General features: G+C 43.6%; 1 protein-coding gene across 5 annotated transcripts in view; it reads right to left on the bottom strand.

The window, feature by feature from the left end:
- Positions 1–14,695, bottom strand: part of LOC140202465 (protein mono-ADP-ribosyltransferase PARP11) — a 143,210-nt gene that overhangs the window by 31,335 nt on the left and 97,180 nt on the right. For all 5 annotated transcript variants that reach the window (XM_072267332.1, XM_072267328.1, XM_072267331.1 and 2 more), the window contains one exon: positions 4,280–4,410. In XM_072267332.1, the coding sequence (XP_072123433.1) occupies positions 4,280–4,410 (131 nt within the window). The remainder of the gene's footprint in view (positions 1–4,279; positions 4,411–14,695) is intronic.

Here is a 14,695-nt window from a genome sequence, read left to right as displayed (position 1 = left end):
ACTTGAGTCCTTGTGCAGAACACAGTAAAAGTTAACTTGCAGGTAGAGTCGGTGGTGAGGAAAGCAAATTCAATGTTAGCACTCATTTCAAGAGGTCTAGAATACAAGAGCAAGGATATGATGCTGAGGCTTTGTAAGGCACTGTTGAGGCCTCAACTTGAGTACTGTGAACAGTTTTGGGCTCCATATCTAAGAAAAGATGTGCCGGTTTTGGAGAGGATTGAGAGGAGGTTCACAAGGATAATTCCGGGAATGAAAGGGTTATCATACGAGGAATGTTTGATGGCTCTGGGTCTGTACTTGCTGGAATTTAGAAAGATGAGAAGGGATCTCATTGAAACCTTTCGAATGTTGAAAGGTCTAGACATGGTAGATGTGGAAAAGATGAAGGGGAGTCTAGAACAAGCGGGTACATCCTCAGGATAGGGGAGCGTCCATTTAAAACAGATGCAGAGAAATTTCTTTAGCCAGAGGGTGGTGAATTTGAGGAATTTGCTACACAGGCAGCTGTGGAGGCCAGGTCGGGTGTATTTCAGGCAGAGGGTGATAGGCTCCAGATTGAACACAGCATCAAAGGTTAGGGCATGAAAGCCAAGGAGGGGAGCTGAGGAGCAGGCCATGATTAAATGGTGGAGCAGACTCAATGGGCCACATGGCTTATTTCTGCTCCTATGCCTTATGGTCTTATTAAGGTCTTAACTTGTTAAGCAGCCTCATGTGTGGCACCTTGTCAAAGGCCTACAGATAATCCAAGTACACAACATCCACCAATTCTCCTTTGTCTATCCTGTTTATTATTTCTTCAATGAATTCCAACAGATTTGTCAGACTTGATTCTCCCTTGAAACAATGCTGACCATGGCCTATTTTATTGTGTTTCTCTGAAACAACATCCTTAACAATTGACTCCAACATCTTCCCACCCACTGAGGTCAGACTAACTGGCCTATCATTTCCTTTCTTCTGCCTCTGTCCCTTTTTGAAGAACGGAGCGACATTTGCAATTTTCCACTCCTCCGGAACCATTCCAGGATCTAGTGATTCTTCAAAGATCATTACTAATACCTCCACAATCTCTTCAGTCAACGCTTTCAGAATCTTGGGGTGTATACCATCTGGTCTGAGTAACTTATCTACCTTCTGATCTTTCAGCTTCCCAAGAATCTTCTCCCTAGTAATTACAACTTCACACTCTTCTGCCCCCAACACTCTCAAACTTCCCTGTATACTGCTAGTGTCTTCCACAGTAAAGTCTGATGCTAAAATGCTTATTCATTTTGTCTGCCATTTCTGTTTCCCGCATTACTACCTCTCCAGCATTGTTTTCCAGCATGACAAGGTGACAATCCTCAGAGAAGACACTCTAACCATTGAAGGCAAGTATTCTATCTGCTTTCTTTAGCAACTTATCCACTTGCATAGCCACTTCCAGTGACTGGGGACCTGTACCTTGTACCTCAATGTTATGAGGTGGCCTACCATTAAATATAAACGTTCTCCTTCCATTTTACATCAAGTACAACACCTTAGACACATGGATGGCTACGAGGGAGGGAAGGGTTAGATTGATCTTGGAGTAGGTTAACAGTCAGCACAATATCATGGGCCAAGGGCCCTGTACTGTGCTACTATGTTCTTTGATCTATGTTTTATGTTGTCACAGTTACACAGATTAAACTCCATCTGCCACTTCTCAGCACAGCTCTGCATCCAATCAATGTCCATTGTAAGCTACAATGACCTTCTGCACTATTCACAACTCCACCAATCTTCATATCATCTGCACACTACCAACCCACCCTTTCACTTTCTCAGTCATTTATAAAAATCATAAAGAGCAAGTGTCCCAGTAGAGATGCCTGCAGAATTTCACTGGCCATTGATCACCATGTAAAATACTTTCTATCTATTGCCACCTCTGCCTTCTGTGAGCAAATCAATTCGAAATCCACACAGTCAAATTCCCCGGATTCCATGCCTTTAACTTTCTGAATGAGCCTACTGTGGGGAACCTCATCAAATAAGAACATAAGAAATAGGAGCAGGAGTAGACCATCGAGCTTGCTCCGCCATTCAATAAGATCATGGCTGATCTGACTGTGGACTCATCTCCACCTACCGGCCTTTTCCCCATAAACTTTAATTTCCCTAAATGCAAAAATCTATCTAATCTTGTCTTAAATATATTTACTGAGGTAGCCTCCACTGCTTCATTGGGCAGAGAATTCCACAGATTCACTCCTCTCTGGGAAAAGCAGATCCTCCTCATCTCTGTCCTAAATCCACTCCCCTGAATCTTGAGGCTATGTCCCCTAGTTCTAGCCTCACCTACCAGTGGAAACAGTTTTCCTGCCTCCATCTTATCTATCCCTTTCATAATTTTATGTGTTTCTATAAGATCTCCTCTCATTCTTCTGAATTCCAGCAAGTACAGACCCAGGTGACTCAATCTCTCCTCATAGTCTAACACCCTCATCTCTGGAATCAACCTGGTGAACCTCCTCTGTACCTCCAAAGCCAGTACATCTTTCCTCAAGTAAGGAGACCAGAGCTGCACGCAGTACTCCAGGTGCAGCCTCACCAGTACCCTGTACAGTTGCAGCATAACTTCCCTGCACTTAAATTCAATCCCTCTAGAAATGACCAACATTCAATTTGCCTTCTTAACAGCCTGCTTCACCTGAACACCAACCTTTCACGATTCATGCGCAAGCATTTCCAAGTCTTTCTGCACAGCAGCATGCTGCAATTTTTTACCATTTAAATAATAATCTGCTCTTTCATTTATCCTGCCTTACTAAAATCTATCTATTCCACATCTACTGCTCTACCATCAATTCATTTTGTCACTTCCTCAAAGAATTCAATCAAGCTTGAGAGACATGGCCTGCCAGTCACAAAACCACGCTACCTTTCTCTAATCAAACTATGCTTTTCCAAATGCTCAGAAATCCTGCCTCTAGGAATCCTCTCAGTAGTCTGCTCACAGCTGATGTAAGACTCATAGGTCTATCATTCCCAGGGTTATCCCCACGACCTTTCTTGTACAAAAGAATAATATCTGCCACCCTCCAATCATTCGGTACTACTCCTCTGGCAGGCAAGGATGCAAAGATCAACACCAAAGACACAAAAACTTCTTCCTTCAATTCCTTCAGTTATCTGAGGTGTATCCTGTCAGGCCCTGGACACTTACCCATCCTAATATTTTTTTCAAAAGTTCCAGCACATTCAGATGAATAGGAGTTGGTGTAGTGGAAGATTTGAGCTCCACTGTGCACATATGACTGTTTAAGCATGATAGGCCTTTTTTAAATTTTCTTCTTTCTTTCCTTTAATAACTGTTTGCTTAAGTTAACATCCTTAAATATATTTCTTTATATCTGTTATCTCTTGCCGACAGGTGATTGCCGGGGCAGTAAATCACACAGCATTCACACAAACTGGAGTTTGGGTGGGCACGACATTTGAACCTCACGGATCTGGCGGGATCAAAGTCATAGACACCCTAGACATATGAAGCTTGAGAAAGGTGAGTCTCTTGCCGCGGAGTCTAGTGGCTGTTATCGAGGGGCTAGCGAGCCACATTTCCAGAGATGCGCAGTAAAAAGGAGTTTCACCTGCAAGCGTTGCCATAGTTCTAGCACCAACATAGCATGACTACAATTCACTAACAATAATCCGTTTGCCTCTGTGTGTTCATATATGACAAACAACAGAGATCCCAGCACTGGTCCTTGCCCAGACAGTATATAATCCTTCATCTACTTTGTTCTCTAGGGAAGCCAGTTCCAAATCTAAACCTGCAATTCACCCTAGATCCCATGCACTTTTATCTTCTGAATTAACCAGCCATGAGGACACGTCAAATGCCTGAATCAAGTCAGATTTTGTCCACTACCTTACCCTTATCAAATACCTTTGTCACCTCCTAGAAAAACAATCAGGTTTGTAAAACACGACTATTCCCACAACATGTCATGCTGATTGGTACATCTGGAAATTAATATAAATGTTTTTCATTTAACCTCAATTGATCCAATGTCACCAGTTATGCATATGCAGACTGATGAGATGGTGGTGAAATCTTCGTTTAAGTTCTCAGTGACATGACCGGTATTGAAACTGGATGCAAGGTAAGACATGGAAATTCTAGCCCAAAATATTCACAGAAAAAGAATACTTAAGATTATTCTAATCAACAACAGGTTGATTTTTCTCCTGAAGAAAATGTGTATAGACAATCGACACAAAATAATAAGATAGCCCTCAGAATTACCTGCAATAGAACTCCCATAAGTCTAAATTCTGAATTCTTTGAATTTGCATGATTCGGTTCTGATCCATTGTTTGTCCAAAGAGTTTTGCGACTTCCTGATATTCATTTGTAGATTTATGCAATGGACAGAGCTAAAACAGAGTTTATAATTTAAGTTGATAGGTTAAGATGCAGTTACAAACCATGTTAGGAAACTGGAGTTACAACTGGATGACCTTCGGCTCCTACAGGAGAACGAGGACATGATAGATAGGAGGTACAAGGAGGCAATCCCCCAAAATTTGCGGGAGGCAGGTAGCTAGGTGACTGCCAGAAGAGGGAAAGACAATAAACAGCCAGTACAGAGTACTTTTGTGGCCGTTCTCCGCAAAAATAGGTATATCACTATTGGGGAGTCAGTTTACTCGGGGAAAGCTACAACAACCAGGTCTCTGACACTGAACAACACACACAAAATGCTGGAGGAACTCAGCAGGTCAGGCAGCATCCACAGAAACGAATAAGCAATCAATGTTTCAAGCCAAAACCCACCATCAGGACTGAAAAAGGGGGAAGATGTAAGAAGGTAGAGAGAAGGAAAGAAGGACTAGCTAGAAGGTAATAGATGAAGCCAGGTGAGTGGGGGGGGTGGGTAAAGTAAGAAGATGATTGGTGGAAAAGGCAAAGGGCCAGTGAAGTAGGAATGTAGTAGGAGAGGAGAGTGGGCCATGGGAGAAAGGGAAGGATCATGAGAGAAACAGCATGACAGGGAGGTGATGGGCAGAAAAATGAAGATATGAGGCCTGACTGGGGAATTGAAAATTACTGGAATTTAGAGAAACCAATGTTTATGCTATCAGGTTGGAGGCGACCTAGAGGGAATATGAGGTGTTGCTCCTCAAACCTGAGAGAAGCTTCATCATGGTAGAACATTAGGCCATGGACTGATATATCAGAACAGGAGCGGGGATAAGAATTAAGATGGTTGGCCACCCAAAAATTCAGCTTTTGGGATGGAGTGGAGGTGCTCAACAAAGCAGCCCCCCAATCTAAGTTGGGCCTCACCAATGCCAAGGTAGAGGAATCCACTTCGGGAGCAACGGACACAACAGATGACAGGTGAAGTGTTGTGTCACCTTGAAGGACTGGTTGGGATCCTGAATGGAGGTGAATGGGTAAGTGTAGCCTTCTTCCGCTTGCAGGGATAAGTGCCAGGACAAATGAAGAAGGGAATCATGGAGGGAATGAACTCTGTGGAAAGGAGAGATGACGGGGGGGGGGGGGCGGGGGCAGTAAAAACATGTTTGGTGGTAAGGTCCTGTTAAAGATGGCGCAAGCTGTGGAGAATGCTGTGATGGATGCCGATGCTCATGGGGTGGTAGATGAGGATAAGAGGTCTTGCTGAAGGGTTTTGGACCGAAAAGTCGACTGTACTTTTTTTCCCCATAGATGCTGCCTGGCCTGCTGAGTTCCTCCGGCATTTTGTGTGCGTTGCTTGGATTTCCAGCATCTGCAGATTTTCTTGTTTGTGATCTCTATCCCTGCAAAAAGGCAGCAGGAAAATGGGGAGAATACACACGTTCCCGAAATAGAGGAGATGCAGGTGAAGGTAGCATCAATGGTAGAGGAAGGGAAACCCCATTCTGTGAAGGAGGAGGACATCACTGATTTCCTGGAAAAGGAAGCCTTATCCTGAGAGTAGATGCAACAGAGATGAAGGAATTGAGAAAAGGAAGAAGCATTTTTACAGGAGGTGGGAAGCGTTATAGTCAAGATAGCCATGGGAATTGAAAGGTTTATAAAAGAAGTTGGTTGACAGTTTATCTCCAGTGATGGAGACAGAGATCGAAAAAGGAGAGAGAGAAAGTCAGAAATGGAGCAAGTAAATTTAAGAGCAGAATGGAAGTTGGAGGCAAAGTTGATGAAATTGACGAACTCAGCATGGCTGCATGAAGCAGCACCAATGCAGTTGTCAATGAAGTGCAGGAAGAGATGGGAAGCGTTACCAGCGAAGGCTTAGAAATTGGACTGTTCTATGTAGCCAATGAAAAGGCAGGCATAGCTGGGGCCCATGGCTATACCTTGAGTTTCAAGAAAGTAGGAGGAAATGAAAGAGTATTGTTGAGGGTAAGGACCAGTTCTGTCAGACGGAGGATGTTGATGGTGGAGGGGAACTGGTTGGGTCTTTTGTCAAGAAAGATGTGGAGATCTTTAAGGCTTTCTTGATGTGGGATAGATCTGTATATGGGCTGGACATCCACAGTAAAAATGAGATGATATGGGCCAGTGAATTGAAAGGTTGAGCCGATTGAGAGCATGTGAAGTGTCATGGATGTAGGTGGGAAGGGATTGCACCAAGAGGGATAAAACAGAGCTGAGGTATGTGGGCACGAGCTCAGTGGGACAGGAGCAGGCAGGAACAATGAGTCTATCCGGACAGTCAGGCTTGTGAATCTTGGGTAGGAGGTAGAAACAAGGTAGTGGAGAATGTGAACCATAAGGCTGTCATTGAGTCTGGCTCTCAGGTTCAGAAGGGAAGGGGAAGAAGAGGAGTGCAATAGTGATAGGGGATTCCATAGTTAGAGCAGCAGACAGGAGATTCTTGGACATGAAAGAGTCATCAAGATGGAATATTGACTTCCAGGTTCAAGGGTCAGGGATGTCTCAGATTGGGTCCACAGCATTCTGAAGGGGGACAGTGCAAAGCTAGATGTATTGGTACACAATGGTATCAACATCATAGGTAGGAAAAGAGATGAGGGTTCTGAAGAGAGAATATCAGGAGCTAGGAAGAAAGCTGAAAGGCAGGATCTCAAGGGCAGTGATCTCTGGATTGCTGCCTGTGCTACGCACCACTGAGGGTATGAATAGGATGATTTTGCAGATGAATGCGTGGCTGAGGAATCACCGAGTCATTCTGAAAGAAGATCACAGTTTCAAGCTTAACATTCAAGGATATGCATTGTATTGAAAGGACAGGCAGGTATGCAGAGGGGGTGCAGTGGCCCTGTTGAAAAAAAAAATGAAATTAAGTCCTTAGAAAGAGGTGACATAAGATCAGATGATGAAGAGTCCTTGTGGATGGAGTTAGGAAATGGCCAGAGTACAAAGATCCTGATGGGAGTTATATCAAGTGACCACAATGCCATTAGTTTCAAGGTAAAAATAGAAAAAGATAGGTCTGGCCATGGGTTGAGATTCTAAATTGGAGAAAGGCCAATTCAGATGGTATCAGAAAGGATCTGGCAAGTGTGGATTGGGACAAGCTGTTTTCTGGCAAAGGGTATATTTGGTAAGTGGAAGGTCTTCAAAAATGAAATTTAGAGAGTGCAAAGCTTATATGTGCCTGTCAGAATAAAAGGCAAAGATAAAAGGTGCAGGGAACCTTGGTTTTCAGGAGATATCAAGGCCCTGGTTGAGAAGCAAGGAGGTGCATAGCAGGTATAGGAGGCAGGAGCAAATAAGGAGCTTTGGAGTACAAGAAATGCAAGAGAATAAGAAATCAGGAGGGCTAAAGGAAGACAAAGTTGCTCTAGAAGGCAAGGTGAAGGACAATCCTAAGGGATTCTACAGATATGTTAGGAGCAAAAGGACTGCAAGGGACAAAATCAATTCTCTGGAAGACCAGAATGGTAATCCATTTATGTAGCCAAAACAGTTGGGGGAGATCATAAATCATTTTTTTTACATCTATATTTACTCAGGAGATGGACACCGAGTCTATAGAAGTGAGGCAAAGGAGCATGAACTTCATGGACCCAGTACAAATTACAGAGTAGGTGGTTTTGGCTACCCTGAGGCAAATCAGGGTAGATAAATCCCCATGGCCTGACAAGGTGTTCCATCTTACCATACATCTCACCAAGTGCAGAAATTGCCAGGGTCCTAGCAGAGATATTTAAATCAACCTTAGCGACAGAAGGAGTATCAGAGGATTGGAGGATGGTCAATGTTGTTCCACTGTTTAAAAAAGGCTCTAAACAGAAACCAGGAAATTATTGGCTGTTGAATCTGATATCAGTTGCCAGAAAGTTATTAGAAGGTATTCTAAGAGACTAGATATAGAAGTATTTGGATAGACATGGGCTGACTAAGGATAGTCATGGGCTGATTAAGGATAGTCATGGGCTGATTAAGGATAGTCAGCATGGCTTTGTGCGTGGCATGTCATACCAATCTTAGAGTTTTTTGAGCAATTTACCAGGAAAGTGGATGAAGCAAGGCAATGGATGTTGTCTACATTGACTTCAGCAAAGCATTTAACAAGATCACAGTTGGAAGGTTGGTCAAAAAAGTTCAATCGCTCGGCATTCAAAATGAGATAGTAAATTAGATTAGACATTAGCTTTATGGGAGAAGCTTCAGATGATGGAAGATTGTTGCCTCTCTGACTGGAGGCTTGTGACTAGTGGAGTGCTGCAGAGATCAGAGCTGGGTCCGTTGTTATTTGTCATTTATATCAACAATTTAGATGATAATGTGGTTAACTGGATCAGCAAAGTAACAGATAACACCAAGATTGGGGGTGTAGTAGACAGTAAGGAAGGCTATCATGACTTTCAGCAGGATCTGGACGAGCTGGAAAAATAGGCGGAAAAATGGCAGATGGATTTCAAGCCAACAAGTGTGAGATGTTGTACTTGGGTAGAACCAACCAGGGTAGGTCTGACGCAGTGAACAGAAGGGTACTAGGGAGTGCAGTAGAACAAAGATATCTGAGAATACAGGTCCATAATTCTCGCAAGTTGATAGGGTTGTAAAGAAAGATTTTGGCACAATGGCCTTTATAAATCAAAGTATTGAGTACAGGAGATGGGATGTTATGTTGAAGTCATACAAGACATTGGTGAGGCCCAATTTGGAGTACTGTGTGCAGATTTAGTTCTCTCACCTAAGGAAAGATGTAAATAAGACCATAAGATATAGGAGCAGGCTATTTGGTCCATTGAGTCTGCTCTGCCATTTCATCATGGCTAATCCAATTTTCCTCTCAGCCCCAATCTCCTGCCTTCTCCCCGTATTCCTTCATGCCCTGACCAATCATGTATGTATCAACCTCTGCCTAAAATATACATAACAACTTTGGCCTCCACAGCTGCCCTACTGCAAAGAATCCCACAGATTCGCCACTTTCTGGTGAAAGAAATTCCTCCTCATCTCCCTTCCAAAAGGCCCATGACTGCACACTGAGGCTGTGTCCCCTGGTCGTAGGCTCTCCCACAAAGGAAACAACCCCTCCACATCCATTCTATCGAGGCCATTCACCATTTGAGAGGTTTTAATGAGGTCACCTCTCATTCTTCTGAATTCTAGTGAATACAGGCCGAGAGCCATCAAATGCTCTTCAAATGTCAAGCCATTCAATCCTGGAATCATTTCCATGAACCTTCTTTAAACCCTCTCTAGTTTCAACACATTCCTTCTAAGATATGGGAACAAAACCTGCTCATAATACTCTCAAGTGAGGCCTCACCAGCTCTTTATAAAGTTTCAACATTACATCCTTGCTTTTATATTCTAGTCCTCTTGAAATGAATGCCAACATTGCATGTGCCTTCCTCACCACAGGCTCAATCTACAAATTAACCTTTAATGTGTTCTGCACAAGGTTTCCCATGCCCCTTTGCACCCCAGTTTTTTTGTATTTTCTCTCCACTCAGAAAATAGTCAACCCTTTCATTTCTTCTTCCAAAGTGCATGACCATACACTTCCTGACACTGTATTCCATCTCCCATTCTTTTGCCCATTCTCTTAATCTAAGACCTTCTGTAGCCTCTCTACTTCCTCAAAACTACCTGCCCCTCCACCTATCTCCACATCATCTGTAAACTTTGCAACAAAGTCATCAAACCATAATCAAAATCATTGACATATAATGCAAAAAGAATCGGTCCCAACAAAGACCACTGTGGAACACAAGTTACCAGCAGCCAACCCAAAAAGGCTCCCTTTATTCCCACAGTATGCCTCCTGCCAATCAGCCACTGCTTTATTCATGCTAGAATATTTCCTATAATATCATGGGCTCATAGCTTGTTAATCAGCCTCATGTGTGCCACCTTGTCAAAGGCCTTCTGAAAATCCAAATAGACAACATCAACTTTGTCTATCCTGCTTGTTATTTCTTCAAAGAATTCCAACAGCTATGGAGGCCAGTTCATTGCATGTATTTCAGGCAGAGTTTGATACAGCATCAAAGGTTATAGCATGAAGGCTGAGGAGTGGAGCTGAGGAGGGGAAAAAGGATCAGCCATGATTAAATGGTGGAGCAGACTCAATGGACAGATGGCTTATTTCTGCTTCTATGCCTTATGGTCTTATCAAGACCTGAACTTGCTAAGCAGCCTTATGTATGGCACCTTGTCAAAGGCCTCCAGATAACCCAAGTACACAACATCCACCGATTCTCCTTTGTCTATCCTGCTTGTTACTTCTTCAAAGAATTCCAACAGGATTGTCAGGCAAGATTTTTCCTCGTGGCAACCATGCTGATGATGACCTATTTTATCATGTGCCTCCAAGTATTCTGAGACCTCATCCTTAATAATCAACACCGACATCTTCCTGACCACTGAGGTCAGACTAACTGACCAATAGTTTCCTTTCTTCTGCCTCTCTTCCTTCTTGAAGAGTGGAGAGACATTTGCAATTATTCGGTCTTCTGTAAATATTCCAGAACCTAGGCATTCTTGAAAGATCACGACAAATGCCTCTATGTTCTCTTCAGCTACCTCTTTCAAAACCCTGGGGTATATACCATCTGGTCCAGGTGACTTATCCACCTTTAGACCTTTCAGTTCTTGAAGAACCTTCTTTCTAGTTATGGTTATTTCACACACTTCATGCCCCCGACACCTGAAACTTCCACCATTGTACTAGTGTCTTCCACAGTGAAGACTGATTCAAAATTATTGGCTAGCTTACTTTTGAATTCCATTTTTAACTTTTTCATAACATTTTTAGTTGTCTTCTGTTGGTTTTTAAAATCTTCCCAATCCTCTAACTTCCCACTAATTTTTGCTCTATTATATGCCCCCTCTTCAACTTCTACATTGGCTTTCACTTCTCTTGTTAGCCACGGTTGTGTCATCTTTCCTTTAAAATACTTCTTCGTGATGTACATATCCTGTGCCTTCCAAATTGCTTCCAGAAATTCCAGCCATTGCTGCTTTGCCATCATTCCTGCCAGTTGTCTTTTCCATTCATCCTGGCCAAATCCTCTCTCATGCCTCTGTAATGCCATTTACTCCACTGTAATACTGATACATTTGACTTTAGCTGCTGCTTCTCAAATTTCAGGGTGAATTTGTCCATATTATGATCACTTCCCCTAACGGTTCTTTTACCTTTTCCTCTCTAATTAATAAACAAGAGAAAAACAGCAGATGCTGGAAATCCAAGCAACACACACAAAATGCTGGAGGAACTCAGCAACCCAGGCAGCATCTATGGAAAAAAGTACAGTTGACGTTTCAGGCCAAGTCGCTTTGGTAGGATTGAAAAAAAAGATGAGGAGTAGATTTAAAAGGTGGGGGAGGGGAGAGAGAAGCACATGAGATTAAGTGAAACCAGGAGGGGGAGAGATGAAGTAAAGAGCTGGGAAGTTGATTGGTGAAAGAGATACAGGGCCGGAGAAGGGGGAGTCTGATAGGAGAGAACAGAAGGCCATTGGAAAAAAAACTGGAGGGAGGGGCACCAGAGGGAGGCAATGGACTGGTTCATTGCACAACACCCAGTCCAGAATATCTGATCCTCTAGTGGGTTCCACCACGAGCTGCTCTAAAAGGCCATCTTGTAGACATTCTGGAAATTCCCCCTCCTGGAATCCAGCATCAACCTAATTTTTCCCATCTACCTGCATACTGAAGTCCCTCATGACTATTGTCACATTGCCCTTTTGGCATGCATTTTCTTTCTCCCATTGTAATTTGTAGGCCACATCCTTACAATTGTTTAGGTGTTTGAATACAACTCCCGTCAGGGTCTTTTCACCTTTTGCAGTTTCTTAGCTCCATCCATAATGATTCAACACCTTCCGATCCTGTCACCTCTTTCTAATGATTTGACTTTGTTACCAACAGAGCAACACACCCCCTCTGCCTTCCTGCCCATCCTTTCAATACAATGTGTATCCTTGGACATCAAGCTCTCAGTTATAATCTTTCAACCTTATTCCGTATTCTGCGTGTATTCAAACACCTTCAGTCCTGTATTCACCCTTTTTGATTTTGTCCACCTTTTACACTGCAACTCATCCTGTTGACTGATATTTTGCCCTTTTAACAGCCTCTCCTCACTATACATTGCCTCTGTTTGTAAACCAGCTACCTTATCTACAGCACCATTATCTGCCTGACCTGCGATACTATTTGCATTGAAATATATGTAGCTCCAGAACACTAGTCGCACCATGCTCAACTTTTTGATTCCTAACTTTAAACAAGGTCTTACCAACTCTGCCTCCACAACCTCTCCACTGACTGTTCTGGCACTCTGGTTCCCATCCCCTGTAACCCTAGTTTAAACCCCACCGTGCAACACTAACAAACATTCCTGCTAGGGCAGTAGCCTCCCTCCCAGTCAGGACCATCTCTCTTGTACAGGCTCTCTTCCCTGGAACAGAGTCCAACGATCAAAAAACGTTTACCCTCTGTCCTATACCAATGAGGGAGTTAGATACGGCCCTTGTGGCTAAAGGGATCAGGGGGTATGGGGGGGAAGGCTGGTACAGGGTTCTGAGTTGGATGATCAGCCATGATCATACTGAATGGCGGTGCAGGCTCGGAGGGCTGAATGGCCTACTCCTGCACCTATTTTCTATGTTTCTATGTTTCTATCTCTTTAGCCACATATTAAACTGTATAATCTTCCTTGTTCTGGCCTCACTAGACGTGGCACAGGTAACAATCCTGAGATCACAACCCTTTAAATTAGTTCCCTGAACTCCCTGCGCAGAACCTTGTCACTCGTCCTACCCATGTCATTGGTACCTACATGGACCACGACTTCTGGCTGTTCACCCTCCCACTTAAGAATGCCAAGGACTCGATCAGAGATATTCCTGATCCTTACACCTGGGAGGCAACATTCCATCTGGGAATCTCATTCTCGCCCATAAATCCTTCTGTCCATTCCCCTAACTAAAGAATCCCCTATCACTACAGCGCGCCTCTTCTCCCCACTTCCCTTCTGAGTCACAGAGACAGACTCAGTGCCAGAAACCCAACCACTGTGAATTTCCTCTGTTAGATCACACCCCCACCTCCTCGACAGTACCCAAAGTGATGTACCATTTGTTTGGGGGGGGGGAATGGCCACAGCGGTACTCTGCACTGGCTCTGTGAACCCTTTCCAATTCCTGACTGTCACCTAATTTCCTGTGTCCTGCATCCTGGGAGTGGCTATTTCTTTCTATGTCCTATCTATCACTTCCTCAGCTTCCTGAATGATCCCAAAGTTCATCCAGTTCCAGCTCCAACTCCTTAATGGGATTTGTTTGAAGCGGCAACTGGATGCAACTCGCAGTTGTAGTCGTCAGAGACACCGGGAGTCTCCCTGCCTTCTCACATCCCGCAAGAGAAGCATTTCACTATCCTGCCTGGCATCTCTACTGTCCTAGCTGAGCAGATATGAAGAAGAGAAGAGAAAAAAAAATCAGCTTTTCTTTCTTTTGCTTTCTTGAGTGAAGCCTCTCTTCTTCGAAGCCCTGAGGAGCTAAAGCCTTAAGATCACCACTCTGACTATGTCCACTCAGCTGATGGCCACTGCCTTCCTTTAACTTCCTCTTACAATTCAATCCCAGACGCTGGCTGGTTGCTGGTCAAAGGTTGAAAGAGTACAGAGAAAATTTACAAGGATGTTGCTGGCTCTGGAGGACCCGAGTTATAAGGAAAGATTGAATAGGTTAGGACTTTGTTCCTTTGAATGTAGAAGATTAAGAGGAGATTTGATAGAAGTGTACAAAGTTATGAGAGGTATAGATAGAGTAAATGCAAGCAGGCTTTTCCAGTGAGGTTGAGTGGGACCACAACCAGAGGTCATGGGTTACGAGTGAAACTTTAGGGGGAACATGACAGGAAACATCTTCACTCAGAGGGTCGTCAGAGTGTGGAATGAACTGCCAGCTGAAGTGGTGCATGCAAGCTCAATTTCACCATCTAAGAGAAATTTGGATAGGTACATGGATGGTAAGGGCTTGGAGGGCGATGGTCCTGATGCAGGTCGATGGAAGTAGGTAGTTTAAATGGTTCAGCATGGACAGATAGGATGAAGGGCCTGTTTCTGTGCTGTACCTCCCTATGACTCTAGGACTACGCTGTCCTATACATCTGTAAGTGAACTGGAAGGAGATGCTGGCGAGGATGTCAGCAGAGTAGAAATGGCATGAATTTCCAGGAAAAATGAGGAAGGTGCAGGATAGATGTATTCCAAAAACA

Source organism: Mobula birostris, chromosome 9 (genome assembly GCF_030028105.1).
Source record: "Mobula birostris isolate sMobBir1 chromosome 9, sMobBir1.hap1, whole genome shotgun sequence".
Classification (NCBI taxonomy): domain Eukaryota; kingdom Metazoa; phylum Chordata; class Chondrichthyes; order Myliobatiformes; family Myliobatidae; genus Mobula; species Mobula birostris.
The sequence above is the reverse complement of the archived record's forward strand: the minus strand, read 5'-3'. Positions and strand labels throughout refer to the sequence as shown.